This window comes from Chelon labrosus (assembly GCF_963514085.1).
Source record: "Chelon labrosus genome assembly, chromosome: 23".
NCBI classification, from domain to species: domain Eukaryota; kingdom Metazoa; phylum Chordata; class Actinopteri; order Mugiliformes; family Mugilidae; genus Chelon; species Chelon labrosus.
Window position 1 is genome coordinate 6,668,831 of NC_140356.1, and position 14,836 is coordinate 6,683,666.

At 43.8% G+C, this 14,836-nt stretch overlaps 2 protein-coding genes across 2 annotated transcripts; one reads left to right on the top strand and one right to left on the bottom strand.

The window, feature by feature from the left end:
* Positions 1-141: 141 nt before the first annotated feature.
* LOC311508619 (DENN domain-containing protein 11-like) lies at positions 142-10,789 on the bottom strand. The gene is made up of 9 exons (XM_084573465.1): positions 9,903-10,789; positions 8,015-8,114; positions 7,645-7,803; positions 2,996-3,152; positions 2,718-2,856; positions 1,976-2,107; positions 1,711-1,861; positions 666-734; positions 142-373 (listed from the first exon to the last, which is right to left on the bottom strand). The coding sequence occupies exons 1-9, from the start codon at positions 10,300-10,302 to the stop codon at positions 178-180; spliced, it is 1,503 nt and encodes a 500-aa protein (XP_084429591.1). The 5' UTR covers positions 10,303-10,789; the 3' UTR covers positions 142-177.
* A 106-nt stretch (positions 10,790-10,895) lies between these two features.
* Positions 10,896-14,726, top strand: arl1 (ADP-ribosylation factor-like 1). The gene is made up of 6 exons (XM_084573464.1): positions 10,896-11,008; positions 11,710-11,847; positions 12,770-12,851; positions 13,224-13,335; positions 13,475-13,653; positions 13,820-14,726. Exons 1-6 carry the CDS (start codon positions 11,005-11,007, stop codon positions 13,848-13,850), a joined length of 546 nt encoding a protein of 181 aa, XP_084429590.1. The 5' UTR covers positions 10,896-11,004; the 3' UTR covers positions 13,851-14,726.
* The last annotated feature ends 110 nt before the right edge of the window (positions 14,727-14,836 follow it).

The following is a 14,836-nucleotide window of genomic DNA, read 5'->3' on the forward strand; positions in this document are numbered from 1 at the left end:
AAGCACGTGGAGATATACAACAAAATGACTCTAGAGAAGTTTCTAGAGGTTCAAACAGTCCTGAAGACTCCAAGAAGCCAAAAGTGCAGCACTCAGAGTTGGTTCAAGGCAAATCGGCCCCTTTTTAAACCAGCAGTGAGGACGGGCAGGAAGGCCAGCCCACCAATCTGTCGTCTCTCAGCTGCAGCAAAGCTGCTCTGACACCAGAAGGGTGTCATAGCCGTAGATCTCCAGCAGATGGAGAAGGAAGAGCCTGTCTCCGTGTGGATCCAGACCCATGGCCCTCACACTCTCCTGGGTTATGGTGGGGTCAGGGCTCCCTGCCACCTCACTCAGCGTCTGGAAGATCCTGTTGTTCTGCTCCAGGAAAAACCTTGGGAAGTCAAGTATGAGAAGGCAGGCAAGTTCATTTTTTAACTATTTAAATTGCAATTAAAGTAGCTTAGCACAAAGCCGCTCTTTGTGAGATGTAATAACTGCCGTGAGAGGAAGAGAAAGGTCAGGGGATTTTAATCGGGCTCATTAACTTTTGGATTTGGATTCTAGGCTGTCACTGTGCAGACTAGTCTTTCCTCACCCTCATGAAATCACGAAGTTGTGCCGTCTCTGGGCACATTGGCAGATACTGTTCCAGAGACTGATTAAATTAATCCCACTGTACTTACAGAATAAAGAGATCCTCTTCGCTGGATACACAGTCTCCATTCTCCTCCTGGGAGTACAGCAACATCTGTCTACACACACACACACACACACACACACACACACACACACAGATACACATCTAATGTCTAGATGTTACGTATACTTGCTTTGCACCTATGTATTTGTTTAGTTACACTATACCTGAATGTATATGGGCACAGTAGTGCCTTGAGGTAAATGCTAATGTGATGTCTAACATCCTAAATTAGCAGCAGTTACCATAGTAACCCCTTTATGGTTTTTTTTTCCTCATGACATAAGTGGTGGACAGATGAACAAACTGGATACTAACATAAACTGTTGTACCCAAAATGACTATCTCTGCTGTGAATCAAATTCTGCAGCACGTTGCACAACTCTAATTGCAATCCAACTAAACATCAACTTATTGTGTAAAAAAAAAAAGAAAAAACAACACACATCTGAAGAAGGGTAAGTGACATACTGATGACTGATGATCTACTGACAGCGTGCCAAATTATTTCTGGTCGCATATCATTTGCACTTCCTGTCTTTTTTTTTGGGAGACAGTAAACGTCTCATTGATTTTGCAGCTTAGTTTTTAATTTCATGTATCTAGATCCTAAATCGAAGGATTGTTTTAGAGTACAGATTGCCTTCTTTACAAAACAGGTTCTTTAATTTGCAGTGTACTTTAGTAGACTGCATGTATTGTTAAGAAAATTAATATTTTTCTCAGTTTCTTGGCACAAACACAAGTTTTATTAGCTAAAATGCTGCCTGGATAATTTAGTTATTGTCAAATGTCACTTTCTCTGATGGAAATAATGCTGAGGACTAGTTTTAGCTGTAGATTAATACACATGTTAAGTATTTACAGCAGCAAGGCCTTATAGCTACATAGTGAGTGTCTTCTAGTTGAATAAATGCAATGATAAGTTATATTTTTTCCCCTTTTCTTTAAGAAAATATAAAAAAATAACACTGGCGTTAGTGTTTAAGTCCCATCCTGCTAATTATTATGCAGTGAAAGCAGTAACCTACCTCTGTTCAGTGAGTTTGCGATACTTCTCCCTGTCAGCAGTGCTGAGGCGGAGCAGAGGTTTCAGACCCTCTCTATAGGTCTTTACATTCTGATTATCCACATACACGTCGTACAGATCCTTCTTCTCCTCAAAGATCTTCTCAGTAGTACCTAAACATACAGACACGCAGGACACAGAAGGCGCTAGTCATACCTGCAAAACGTGCACATCACACTGAACAGCCTCGGCCCTTTTACAAGGTGCCAGAACGAGCATCCGCTTACACGCTACGTAGGAGAGCTCGTTCTCCAGGGCGCTGATGTCGGCAACATTAACGTAGAAGAAGGGACGGAACTCGGGCACAGCCACGCCGACCCCGGGGATGGAGATGTTTGCCAGGCAGCAGCAGCAGTACACTGAAATTGAAATTGGGGGCGAGGGAGGGGTGAAATCAGAAAAATGATGCGTGAGTGTGGGAGAGAAAGAGAGGGACACAGCAGGTGATGTGTGGGCTGTCCAACACTGACACAGCTGGAAGAAGATGAAATAAAAACATTGAAATAATTGTTTTATTATAAAGCGACAATCTGGAAGATTTAACTGGTAAAACACAAGCAGATTTTTATTAGTGAATGTAAACAGGATGCAACGTTTGCTTTTCTCATTTTTGACGGCAGGTCCGTTCGAAGCAGTTCAGGGAGTAACGGAACGAGGAGAAGCAGCCAGTGTGAGCTGTTAGATGAAGAGCTACACGCGGCAGGCTGGTCACCTCCAACTTCACAGAGAGGTAACCAACTCCTTTCACTGTGCCCTGCTGTCCAGACACAATTACCTACCTCTCTTATCCTATTATTATGACTTACTAAAGAATTGAACATCAACAAATTCACTATACGTAGAATAAAATGAGAATATTGAAAGAGTTAATAATATGAGCTTTACAATCTTGTCATCTATTGGAAAAGAAAGCAAAAGAGCTTTCTTTCTTTATTTAAACCCTTGTGAATATTTCCAGATGCTTCTCACCTCTGTAGCAGACCACGCCAACAGGCGGAGGAGAGAAGATGAGGATGCGTCTGCGGAGGAGAGCTAGTTTCCACAGTACCATGATCTGCTCTCCAAAGAAGCGGATGAACTGGGACATACAGCCTGCCGGGTGGGTGATCTGGATCCAAACACAGAGGCGTGTAACACTATTAAACGCGGTGCAGAGGCAGGAAATGTACATGTGCCCCGGAAACAACAAATGAGCTCGGCAAACACATCACCACAACAAAATGTAATCGTTAGAGAGCATCTCTAACCTTCATCTCAGGGTGCATGCTGTGGTTGATAGCAGCTCCCCATGCGTTGGATGGTAATGCAGTAACAACACCGTCTCCACTAGGGGGCAGAAGTGCTCTCTTGTCCTCGTAAAAGGCCTCTAGGGGAGAGTAATGGCCTGGGGACTGAAGCTGGAGCCTGGAGACGGGAGAGAATGACATCCAAAGATGGCAAAAGAGACAATAAACCCAGAATTAGATTGTAAAATAAAGAAGAAGAGCAATAAAATACAAATCCTATCAAAGGCCTTGCAGAATTACTCCAGCCAAATCAGTCAAGACAACAGCTGTTAGCGTTCTAAAATGAATGAATACTTTGCACACGTTATCTGCACACTGCTAGTATTTCGTGTCACACGCTTGCATTTAACACATGTAAATAAATGAATAATCTGATCATTGTCTGGACAGATGGTGCTCAGTGCAGCGGCATTTTGATATACTCTAAACGCACCCAACTCCTCGATTTCTCCCAAAAACAAGCGACGAGTAAAGCTCCATCACAGAGAGCCATTGTGGAACACGTGGGGTCAACGGTCACTAATGAGTGCAGATACAGTGCAGTGACAATCAGCTGCGGCGCTTTGCTTAGCAAATGAATTGGTCTGTGGCCTGGAAGCCGACACTTGGTAACAACAGACCGGGCTAAACTTCCACCAACACGCAGGAAGTCAAGGCCAAAGAAAAAAACAGCAGAGAAACATGACTAGCCCCAGAATATGGTTACAGAATGTGACTCTAACTTATTCTTACTAAAGCTATAAAGTGAAGCCTTTACATGGACAGGAATGTCACATGTTACATTCAAGCATTTGCCAAATGAGTTCACACAATGTTCCCTGCATTTCACAGTATACCGGAGCTTCTTTTAATCTGACGCCTGTGGACACGGGCATAGCTGAAGAGGGAAGCATCTGTAGCAGCGGAGACGGAGTACTATAAAGCAACTTAAAAGTACGACCGAGCCTATGGTGGAAAAATGTAAGTGTTATGAATGTAACTTGGGTTCTATGAATTCACACACTCTGTGGCAGACAGGAAGAAGGAAACAGAACTTAGGAAGTGTCAAGAAAACACAAAATATATATTCATATAATATGAACTGAGGGATTGTGTACAGAATACACCGATCAGCCACAACATTATGACCACTGACAAGTAAAGTGAATAGCTGTCAGTGGGTGGAATATACTAGGCAGCAAGTGAACAATTTGTCCTCAGTGTTGATGGTAGAAGGTGGTGAAACGGAAAGATCTGAGCTACTTTGACAAGGGCCAAATTGGTGACGACCAGATGACTAGGTCAGAACATCGCCCACACTGCTGCTCTTGTAGGGTGTTCCAGGCCTGCAGAGGTCAGCACCTATCACAGTTGGTCCAAGGAAGTAAAAGCAGTGAAATGATAACTGTGTCAAGAGTCTTGCCCAATATATGTACTTACGTGGGCGAAAACTGGCAGAGTAATGCTTTGTGCAATGTTCTGCTAAGGTCTTGCCATTTCAGTAGATGCTACTTTGACACAAAGCACCTACACAAGCATTACTGCAGACCTGGAACACCGTTTCATGGAAACAGATAGCTGTGGCCTCTTTCAGCAGGATAATGCTCCCTGCCACAAAGCAGAATTAGTTCAGGAGTGGTTTGAGGAACGCAACAACAAGTTCAAGGTGGTGACTTGGCCTCCAAATCCCCCAGATATCAAGAGTCCCCAGAGTCAAGCATCTTCGAGACATGGACTTGAGTCCAGGGTTGTTTTGGCGGCATACATAAATTAAATTAATTGATAAAGCATGCTACTGTGAATTTAATTTTTGTGTGTTGTGGAACTGATTTGTTGTTTTAGCAACAAATCTTATCATGAGCCTCAAAGGATAAATTCATAAAGCAGGTTATATACTACAATCAAACACTTGGAGGTCTTTACATGGAATGTGTTTCTTCTTGAGTACTTAAGCCAACTAAAGATTATTTCCATTTGCTCTTGGTAGGCTTTGCAGGCTTTTACTAAGTGATAAGACATACATTTATCATGTTTAAGTTTCTTATGTCACCCTTTCTGTTGTGCTGCGTACTGGTTACCATACTTAGGCTTCAAGCGATTCTACGCCAAGACACATGTCTATTTATCATTCCTTCCTATAATTAGAACTTCCCTGCAAAACTGATGAGTTCCGCAAGGACCAGGAGAAAGCAAATGATACACAGAGTCAGGAAAGAGAGAGAGCAAGAGAAACGGAGAAAGCATCCATAAAATCCTAAACATCTTAATCACCTTGTGACCAACAGCGAGCCCTTTATGCAAGAAACAGACGGCTACCATAGCAGTCGGCAGATGGGGAATCTGGAGCGAGCTACGTGGGGAATGGTGAGTAAGGAGCATGACCGGTGCATGACTGGAGGCCAGGAGAGGACAGAGTGTGGGAAGTGTGGAAGTGGGGGCAGGGAGAGAGGATGGTGGGGGGAAAGCGGGGGAGAAAGAGGGGCTGAATATAGAAAGAGCTGTGTTCAAAGAGCTGCCGATGAGGAGGTGTGACGGGACGGGTGTGACACGGCTTGGGATGAGCTCCGCACTGGCAAAATTATTAATGGTGACTTAAGAAGATGGAAATGTGGAGGGGAGTCGGAGAAAATAGGGGTCAGAGGAAATAAGGGATTGATCTACTTCTTTGCTCGGGACTCTTCTCCATATAATCCCACGGCAGACATCCATGCCTTGCTTAGGATGAACTTGAGTGATTTTGGTGATCTGCTCACACATTTGTATAGCATCAGTAACAATCCAATTTGTGTCAAGAACCCAAACTCATAGACTCATTTCGTAGCGAGGCTGTTTGGTCCTTCATTTCAGATATAAACACGCTGCATCTGAACATTTTAAAACAGTGGGACCTTAAGTTTAGAAAAGTGACCAAGGCTCCAGTTTGGTCACTGCACTTGCAAGATAAATGTAGTAGGGAAAAGTCAAATGGCGGCAATTAGTCCTCCTTTATTACCACCACAAGAGACAGTTCAGTGTCTATGAAGAGGTTTTATTTGAAGTACTTATCGCAGGTTAGAGAAGCCAAGCAATAATCTGCTGTGGATGCGGGGTCAGCAGCAAAACGACCTTTAGCCGCCTAAAACAAGGCCCAACTAAAAAGAAAAATCAATATTAGTGTAAGCGGACGCTATCTTCAGAATATTATCACAGTTTTGCTTTGCTATCAGAAAACCTCTTCTTAGCATGGGACTTCTATGGCTATTGATCCATGCTCTCAAAGCCACCAGACTCCATTTACAAAAACAATAATTTTACCTTGCAGAACACAGGAGTCGCCAAAGTCACAGCGGTAGACCAGCCACTTCTGTGTTCTGTGAGGTAAAATTACAGTTTTTGACGATGTATTCAGGAAGCACTGTAGAGAGCGGAATAACAGCTTCAGTTCACCATCTGGAGAAGTCAGTTTGACAGAAAGGTAAAATGACTAATATTTGAAATATAGCGTACATATACACCAATCAGGAATAACATTATGACCACCTTTCCTAATATTGTGTAGGTCTCCCTTGTGCCTAAACGGTTGTGACTCATCAGAGAATGGACATGGGCCTTCTGAGGGTGTCCTGTGGTGTCTGGCAACATAATGTTGTTAGTGTGGGCCTTTGGGTCCTATGGGTTGAGGGGAGGGGCCTCTGTGGATCATCCCACAGATACTTGATCAGTTTGGGATCTAGTGAATTTGGAGGCCAGGTCAACACCTTGTGCTGTTCTTTTGAGTTTTTTTTTAGTTGTTCCTAAACCGTTTTTGTGTGTGTGCCTGTGTCAGGCTGCATTCTGCTGGGGATGGCTGCTGCCATCAATGAGTGTCATTGCTATGGGGTGGTTGTGCCTGGTCTGGTCTAGGTGGGTGGTACATGTCTAAGTAATGCCAGGTCAATGTTATTTACTTCTCCTCATAATGTTGTGGCTCATCAATGTATATATTTATTTCTGAATAACTTTTTTCAGTCTCACTATGCAGGAGATAGCGAGGCTTGTCTACAGCAGCGTCCTGCACATCCTCCAGAGCGATCCCCAGTCGCTCCTAGGTCAGCTGGGAAATATAATCCTGGGTCGGCCTCGGGGCCTCCGCCCAGCTGGCCATGCCTGAGACACCTCTAAAGGCAGGCCCCCTTGTGGACATCCTTATCAGGTGCCTTGCTCTTCTCATTGTGAAGGAGCAGTCAGTCACCGTTAAGGTACGGTAAAGCGACTGTACCTCTGCAGAAGCTGCACATAGGTCAATCTGGGTCAATTTCACGACCCCCTTTTTCCATGACTCTCGTGAACAAGACCCAAACATAGCTAAACTCCTACACCTATCCTTCTGGCTTTGCAAACTGATATTTTTAGGTGCTGATCCACTTTTGCGCTGTGTAACAAACCCTTCAAGTGACATTGCTCGCGTTCCATCTTAACTTTCAAGCCGACGCTGACGGCGGGGAACCTAGAGGAAGATAGTGTGAAAAGCTACAAAACACACCTTGTGCTGCCATTATTTTTGTCAGCTTTAACGCCGTGTCTGTCGTTCGGTGACAGTTACAGCTCCCGCTGTGCGCACGTGTTACGCGCCAGCCGTGTAAGCGGGCGGCTCTGTTGTGCAGTCTCCTTACCTGACCTGATGTTCCAGGAAGCTCATGTAGCGGTAGAGCAGGGTGTAGGAGGGAGACAGGATCCCCACCGACTTCATCCTCGCCCCCCTCTCCACCGCGCTCTCCACTGCCATGTTGGCAAAGCAGGCGAGGCCAAAGTAGGAGCCCTTACGGAAGTATCTGCGGAAGGAGGGGAAAGGGAGACAGATGAGGGCATGAGTCATGAAAAGCAAAGGCAGTGCCAGATGGCTGAGCTTTTTTTTTTTTTCTTCTTCACCAGGCAACACTTTCCTTCTCTATGTCCTGCCAGCCTGCAAGGGGAGATGGGGACGCATCCTAATACTTAATATTTCTTTCTTCACTTCAACTGATCCTGAAATCACGCACTTACATGAAGTCTGTGGTGACACGGTGGGAGCCGCTGGCGATGGCCTTGAACTCCACTCCTTCCAGGTCCATGTCTTTGGGCAGACACCACTCCAGCATGTTTCCTATCATGCCCCAACAACAAAGAGACAATGATATAAAACACACAGACAGCAGACACTGACACGGGGACAGACAAGCACACATGATATCACCATTGTTTTTGTTTTTTTTGAAACAACAGTGACACAGCCCAAATGAATTTCTTGGAATCCATTATGCCGGTTGACGCTAGAGTGGCAGCTGAGCAAATACGGTCCGATAGGAGCAGGAAAACAGAGGAGGTGACTCAGCCAGTGTGGTTTACGGGCTTATCATTAGATACATGTTTCAGTCAATGGAGTTTTTCTGCAGATATATGAGCCGATGTGATTACAGTGAGGCAACAGGTCCGGGATATCCACCGAGATTATGAGACACCTGCAGCGGAACATCAGAGATGCTTTGTTGCCACTTTGACAGCTGTTACTGACTCTAAGTATTTCAACTCAAGACACATGCAGCGCCAAGTGCCTTTGAAAGGGTTTTCCGCACAGGCAGAGCATTATTAAAGGGTCCCTAATGGGTAAAAAACAACTTATATTATTTTTTTATTATTATAATCAGGATGCTTTGTTTGGATTTGTGATGTATTATGTACTTATTGATGCTTCAATAGAGTCTGTGAGGAATTATCCTATCAGCACTTTTTTTTCAAACATGTAGCCTGTTATTTGTTAATTATGATAGACTTTTAAAGGTTTAAACTTTGGAAAACTGTCCAGTGTCTCTACTTCCCATTCAGCTACGGGCCTTTGTTACGTGCTTTTTCTTACTGGCTATACTTCCTATGAAAAAGATTTTAAAAACATATTTCGACAAAAGATTTAAACGAGGATAACGAGGAGACTGCAAAATACAGTAGAAACACAACAGATTATTTCCTTTAGATTAACTGAAATGAGGTTTACTGTGTATAATACATGCATCTGCACCAAAGCAGAGCCAAAAGGGAGAGTTACTGAACTTAAACTTAACACAAGAATGCCTCTAAATGAAAGATAATGCTGAATAGCAGTCGGATGTGCAAAAAAGAATCTATTGTTTGCTGACAAGTTTGACATATTAACTTCATTAGGGAGATAATATGTGTGTATATTGTGATTCGCTGAGCATCCATGGCAACAGAAGTGACTGTGCAGACCAGACATTGATCCAGCTGATCAACCTGGGGTTTTATTTGTTCCCTCCAGATCAGGGCCTCTGTTACATAGTGGCAGCAAGTGATGACCAGTTTGCTGAAGAGAAAAATATACGGTGTATATCTATACAGTTCACTAGCCTATTCTCCTGGTTTCGTGTCAGTCTGACATGCTGCAAAATCACAAAGTGACGGGCTCCACCCTGTAGAGAATCTCCCGCACTGCATTCAACGCATCATCTTCCAACCTTAAATGAAATGCTTCTTAACCTGATTAGGCCTCTAGGTAAGTGACCTGATGGTCACTATCTCACAGGGGCTCACCCTGTCTGCAACAAGCCCCTCATTAAAAATGCATGTGCCAGCTCTGCAGAAACCAGCAGCTGATTGATTGCTATCAGATAAATCATCCTGACATTTAGTCATGTTATGAGATTACGCAGAGGCTTTCAGTGGTGAATCTTAACTTATGGTCGGGTCGGTAAAAGCCACACCTGTGGGAGAAGGTTCTGCAGGTTTTCATTCTGGGCGTCAGACACATCAATGGACTGAATCAGGCGACAGGCTTAAATTATTTCTTGTCTATCTATAAACATGATGTAATCCCCATTTTCTTCAAATGTTCCGTTTAATGTGGTAGTGGTAATTCTATATTACACATTTTATGTCCCACCTGATCTGGTGTTGAATGTAACCACAAAGACCGACACAATCTGGTCCTTTTCCTCCCATTTCACCATCCTGTCTTCCAGCGACACCTCCCTCGGTCCTGAATCCGAGGGATGCTCCTCGCTGTCCGGAGGCAGCGCTTCATCTGTGCCCGCCGGAGAGCTGGAGGTCGTGGGTGGGGCGCTGCAGCCGTCTGCGTTGGAGACAGACCTACTGGGAGCGGGACCCCCCGGTCCGCTGCTCCACCCAAACCCCGGCGCGGAGCATCCTGGTAAGGCACGGCTGTTGGAGGGGCTCAGTCTTTCCTTAGCGTGAGCCGGAGCTGGTGCAGCACCGCCGGGCTTCTCCGCGGATGGAACCTCCTCCCAGTCCAGCAGAGGAGCTCGGTCCGACCGCTCCACCATCCTGTCGGCGGTCCCGCCTCGTCAGTCTCACCGCGGATCGTAAATGATGTCTCAGCCGACGGGCACCAGGTCCATCCGTAGATAATTACAACTCAGGGCAATCCCCGCATATTAAAGTTATTCTGAAGTATTCAGAACGGATGCATTTTGCTTGTAATTATTTGTACGTGCAGCAGCTTTCACGCCTAGCTTTAAAATCTTTCTAGTGTCTGGTGGAGATCATAAATTTGATGCTGTTGAGAGAGGGCAACTCCTTCGTCTAATGTGAGTTGCATTCAAGACTGTTCACCGTTTATTGTAACAGTACCCGCACTGAGTACAGCTATTGAACACTTGTGAACGCGGGTCGGTTTTGGCTTCTTGAATGTACCCTACCACTCAGCGCCGGAAGTAATCTCCTATTTAGGAGCCGCACTTTCGCTCAGAAGATTTACGTTTTTATAAACTAGTGTACCCACAATTTATGTGTGAAGAATTTAAAAATATATTAATGTGTTAAGTGTGTTGCTTAATTTGTTTTAATTTGTCATGCCAACCGATACTAATTTATTTTGCGGTTAATGATGCCATTTGTGTGCGACGAATGTTGCGAACCAAAATCCAAGCGGCAGTTGATGACATCATCCAGCGACACGTCAGCCAGACGGAAGTCTAACCAGGCTGCAACTACATTGGTAAAATTGGGACCCTAGTCGTGTCGAAATGGGTGAGTTTTTAATTATTGGTCGATATAATACGTATTTATCCTTTACTTAAATATACGCTCGTTGTGTATGGATACTTATATACTGGTATATAATGTTTTCGTGTCTGTCTGCTTCATTTAACGCGCAGTGCGACGGTGGCAAGCTAGTATGCTAGCTGACGTTGACTATTTGCATTGCTTACCGTGTGCTTTCATCCATGCTGTTTTTCCTCCAACCTCTCCAGCTTTGCCGTTTTATTCTACAAACACATTGGCATCAAGTACATGAGCGATAAAATACCCCAGCATTATGTCTTCAGTTAACACCATCATCCCTTGACGACAATTATTGTGGCTAAGCTAACTTCAGCTAGCTAGCGCATTGATAGTGACAGTGAATTAGGTCACTGTTGTGGAAATCAGGAAGAGTGATAGATTTTAATAGCTTTAGTAGAAAAGCAGAAAAAATATTCTTTATGTTCTATATCTCTCTATATTTCTGTGCATCCAGGACTTAGTCATGGATTCGCTTTATGATTTTTTTTTAAATTATTTTCTCATCAACGCTGCAACTTTATGAATTGCAGGCCATAGGTTTCCACAGACCCATGTCATGACCCAACAAAGCCAGTCGATAAATGAAAGCTGTTTTTTCAAATCCATAGGAATTAAATGCAACTTTTTCCTGGCATTAATTCCTTCCCTTTGTGTCTGGTCTTCAGGTGGTTTCTTCTCCAGTCTCTTCTCTGGCCTCTTCGGCACCAGGGAGATGAGGATTTTGATCCTGGGTTTGGACGGCGCAGGAAAAACCACCATTCTGTACAGGCTTCAAGTGGGCGAGGTGGTCACCACAATCCCCAGTATGTAGTAGTTTCTTCTCTACTTCGATCAGCTAAACTCTGCTAATCAGATGTGTTATTTTTAACTGAGTGATATGAGACCAATTTATGTATAGTAACTGGAATAGAATAACCCAGTAAACCTGTTGACAAATACTGTCGTAGTCTTGACATAGACTACTGCTCTCGACACTCCTCTTTCACACACAGAGAAGTAAAGCTGGTGGGACAGAAACAAGTTCCTCCAGCTCTAATAGAGCAGGTTTTTCAGTGCAAATTGAGTGTGTACTGATGTCAGTTGGCACATGAGCAGCATCCTCTTCACCACCAGCTCCTTAGCAAACCACCCACTGACTGATGTCAACAAGCACAGCTGTGGTATCAGGAGAAGATGAACATATTTTTTTTTTTTAATTTAGTAATATATTCAGAATATATACATATACTGGCCAGTTTGAATTACGTAAACACAGAAACTGAGGATTAAGTCGACAAATGCTTTTAAACAGGCCTGATCAAAACCTTGCTTATCAAATGATGTTCACCTGTGCGCAGTTGATAAGATAATTTACTGATTAACTTATGAGTTGTTGTGTTATTGGTTAGAACCAAAGCTGTATAAGTCCTCCTAGCTACGGCCTTGTCAAACCAATTTTGTTCTAATTATGTTACTTCTAAATTTTACAGTATGTACAGTGGACTCCTTGTCTATAGTTTTGTCAGTATGTTTTTTAGCACTGGCAGTACAAATTTCTACCACATTCATGTTGTATCACCCCTGACTTCTGAGGCGTGTTTTCTGGCATGCATTCAACATTTATTCTTGACTCGCCACGTGTAGGGACTGCAACAAGGAGGATAGTTTATGTAACATAATTAGTGTGAATTAACTCGATCTTGTTCTCTGCGCTCATTTGGATTTTTTTTTTTTTTCTCTCTGCAGCGATCGGCTTCAACGTTGAAACAGTCACGTACAAGAACCTGAAGTTCCAGGTGTGGGATCTGGGCGGACAGACGAGCATCAGGTAAGTGCAAATAGCAGATGGTGGGTGTCCTGTGCTGCTCCCAGGTGTAAATAAGTGGTGATGAAAGCATGTGGAACAAGAGCACAGAAACCCTGAGACGGATGAGAATGTGTCAGATTTGAGATTTACATGTTTTAACTTTACATAACCACAATTAGTTCATCTCTGGTTAAATCCTGTAAGTCTTCTCTTTGTCTTTAATTTTTGTCATATTATATTATCCCACCCTCACCTAAACTTGAAAAGATTTGAACTTTTTGCTCATCTGTAATCTTGTGTCTTTCCATAGTTCAAGCCCGTCTCACATCCCACCCTCCTCTCTCTCTCTCCCCAGTATCCGCTAACCTTTCTATTTGTCTTTCTGCCCTGCAGGCCTTACTGGCGGTGTTACTACTCAAACACAGACGCAGTCATCTACGTTGTCGACAGCAGTGATCGTGACAGGATGGGCATCTCGAAGTCTGAGCTGGTCGCCATGTTGGAGGTAGGTTGTCACAGCTATTATTAGTTTCCGTACCATTGATACACAGAACTGCTCAGCTTTACTGATTGGCTGTTTGGAAAGTAGACCTCAAAATGTTGCATGTTCATGATGTGATTCTGTCATGCCGTGTGTCGTCCAGGAGGAAGAGCTGAAGAAGGCGATCCTCGTGGTGTTTGCAAACAAACAGGACATGGACCAGGCCATGACGCCGACCGAGGTAGCCAACGCTCTGGGCCTTCCTGCCCTCAAAGACAGAAAGTGGCAGATCTTCAAGACCTCAGCCACCAAGGGCACAGGCCTGGACGAGGCTATGGAGTGGTAGGCTATACTATACTTACCATAAATAGAAATAATAGAATGGAAAAGGATAAAATGAAGGCCTTGTGTAGAAGCTCTGAGAGTACCGGCTTCAGTATTAGTTCATATTTATTGCGCAACGTGTGTCCTTTGTGTTTACTGACCTGTATTTACTCTGTGCTCATAGGTTGGTGGACTCCCTGAAGAGTCGGCAGTAAAGGACACCACCCATTCTGTATATACCCCTGACGTTTCATCCTCCTGTATGAAGACTTGTGACTGACCCCTCCCTCCTTTTTCTTTGGACCAGTGATTGCACTCCTACCCTCCTCTGTCCTCTCCCCCAACATCACATCCAACTGAAGCCTTGGCTATGTCCCCCCCCCTCGCCTTTTTAAGCCTGGGACTGAAGGCTGCAGTAACATCTGGACTGGACACGAACACATAAAGGTTTTGCGAGACTGCAGTGACGGATGAGCAACAGTTTGATTGAGGTACAGTTTGGTATGTTCTGGAAAAGCACCCAAGTGTCGGATGATGAGTATTTGAAAAGGCACTAATGTCTTTGAAAAAGTGCCATGAAGATCCAGCAGGAGGCAGCGTCTCTCCATAAAGGACACTGAAATTTGACGTATGAATCTCAGTCCTGTTTCCCACCTGATCTCCAAGAGACAAATCCACAGTGGTTGCTACCTTACACTACTGGACTGTCATAAAACACTGATTCTCAGTGCAGTGCTGCAAATAGAAAAGCATCTCTTATGACTTGTATAAAATGTTCTAATAATACAACTTTAAACTGAATCTATTGTCCTCCAGCCAAGTGTTACTGCAGCCTGGGCTGTTTTTTTTGTATTATAGAGTCTGGCAGATGCAATGTAATGGGTTTCTATTTTTCTCCTTCCTGATGATTTGTGTTGTGTTAAATAATTTAGTGGTAAAAGCCTTTTTCCATTGAAATCGCTGGAGCTTTGGCATATCGGTCATTTAGTTACTGAACACTAACTGTGTGCTCAAAGTTCTATGGTGGCATATTTATATCTGATATCTGCTTGTACAGTGAAACCGGTTCTCAGTAAAAATCAGTGATTGTACCAGTGGTATTTGAATTTAATATCTCGGGTAGTGACTGGGCTCTGATGGATGGTCAGTACACGCGTTTTAATTACAAAAACTTGTACATTTAACTGCACAGGATAGAAAT

What these genes read in the sequence shown, in the direction of transcription:
- LOC311508619 (XM_084573465.1), bottom strand. Translation starts at nt 10,302, where the DNA reads ATGGTGGAGCGGTCGGACCGAGCTCCTCTGCTGGACTGGGAGGAGGTT. An exon ending in TACATTCAACACCAGATCAG is followed by an intron (nt 8,115 to 9,902) that starts GTGGGACATAAA and finishes GGGGCATGATAG; the next exon opens with GAAACATGCTGGAGTGGTGT. An exon ending in CGCAAACTCACTGAACAGAG is followed by an intron (nt 735 to 1,710) that starts GTAGGTTACTGC and finishes GTGTGTGTGTAG; the next exon opens with ACAGATGTTGCTGTACTCCC.
- arl1 (XM_084573464.1), top strand. An exon ending in GGTGGTCACCACAATCCCCA is followed by an intron (nt 11,848 to 12,769) that starts GTATGTAGTAGT and finishes TTCTCTCTGCAG; the next exon opens with CGATCGGCTTCAACGTTGAA. An exon ending in CTGGACGAGGCTATGGAGTG is followed by an intron (nt 13,654 to 13,819) that starts GTAGGCTATACT and finishes CTGTGCTCATAG; the next exon opens with GTTGGTGGACTCCCTGAAGA.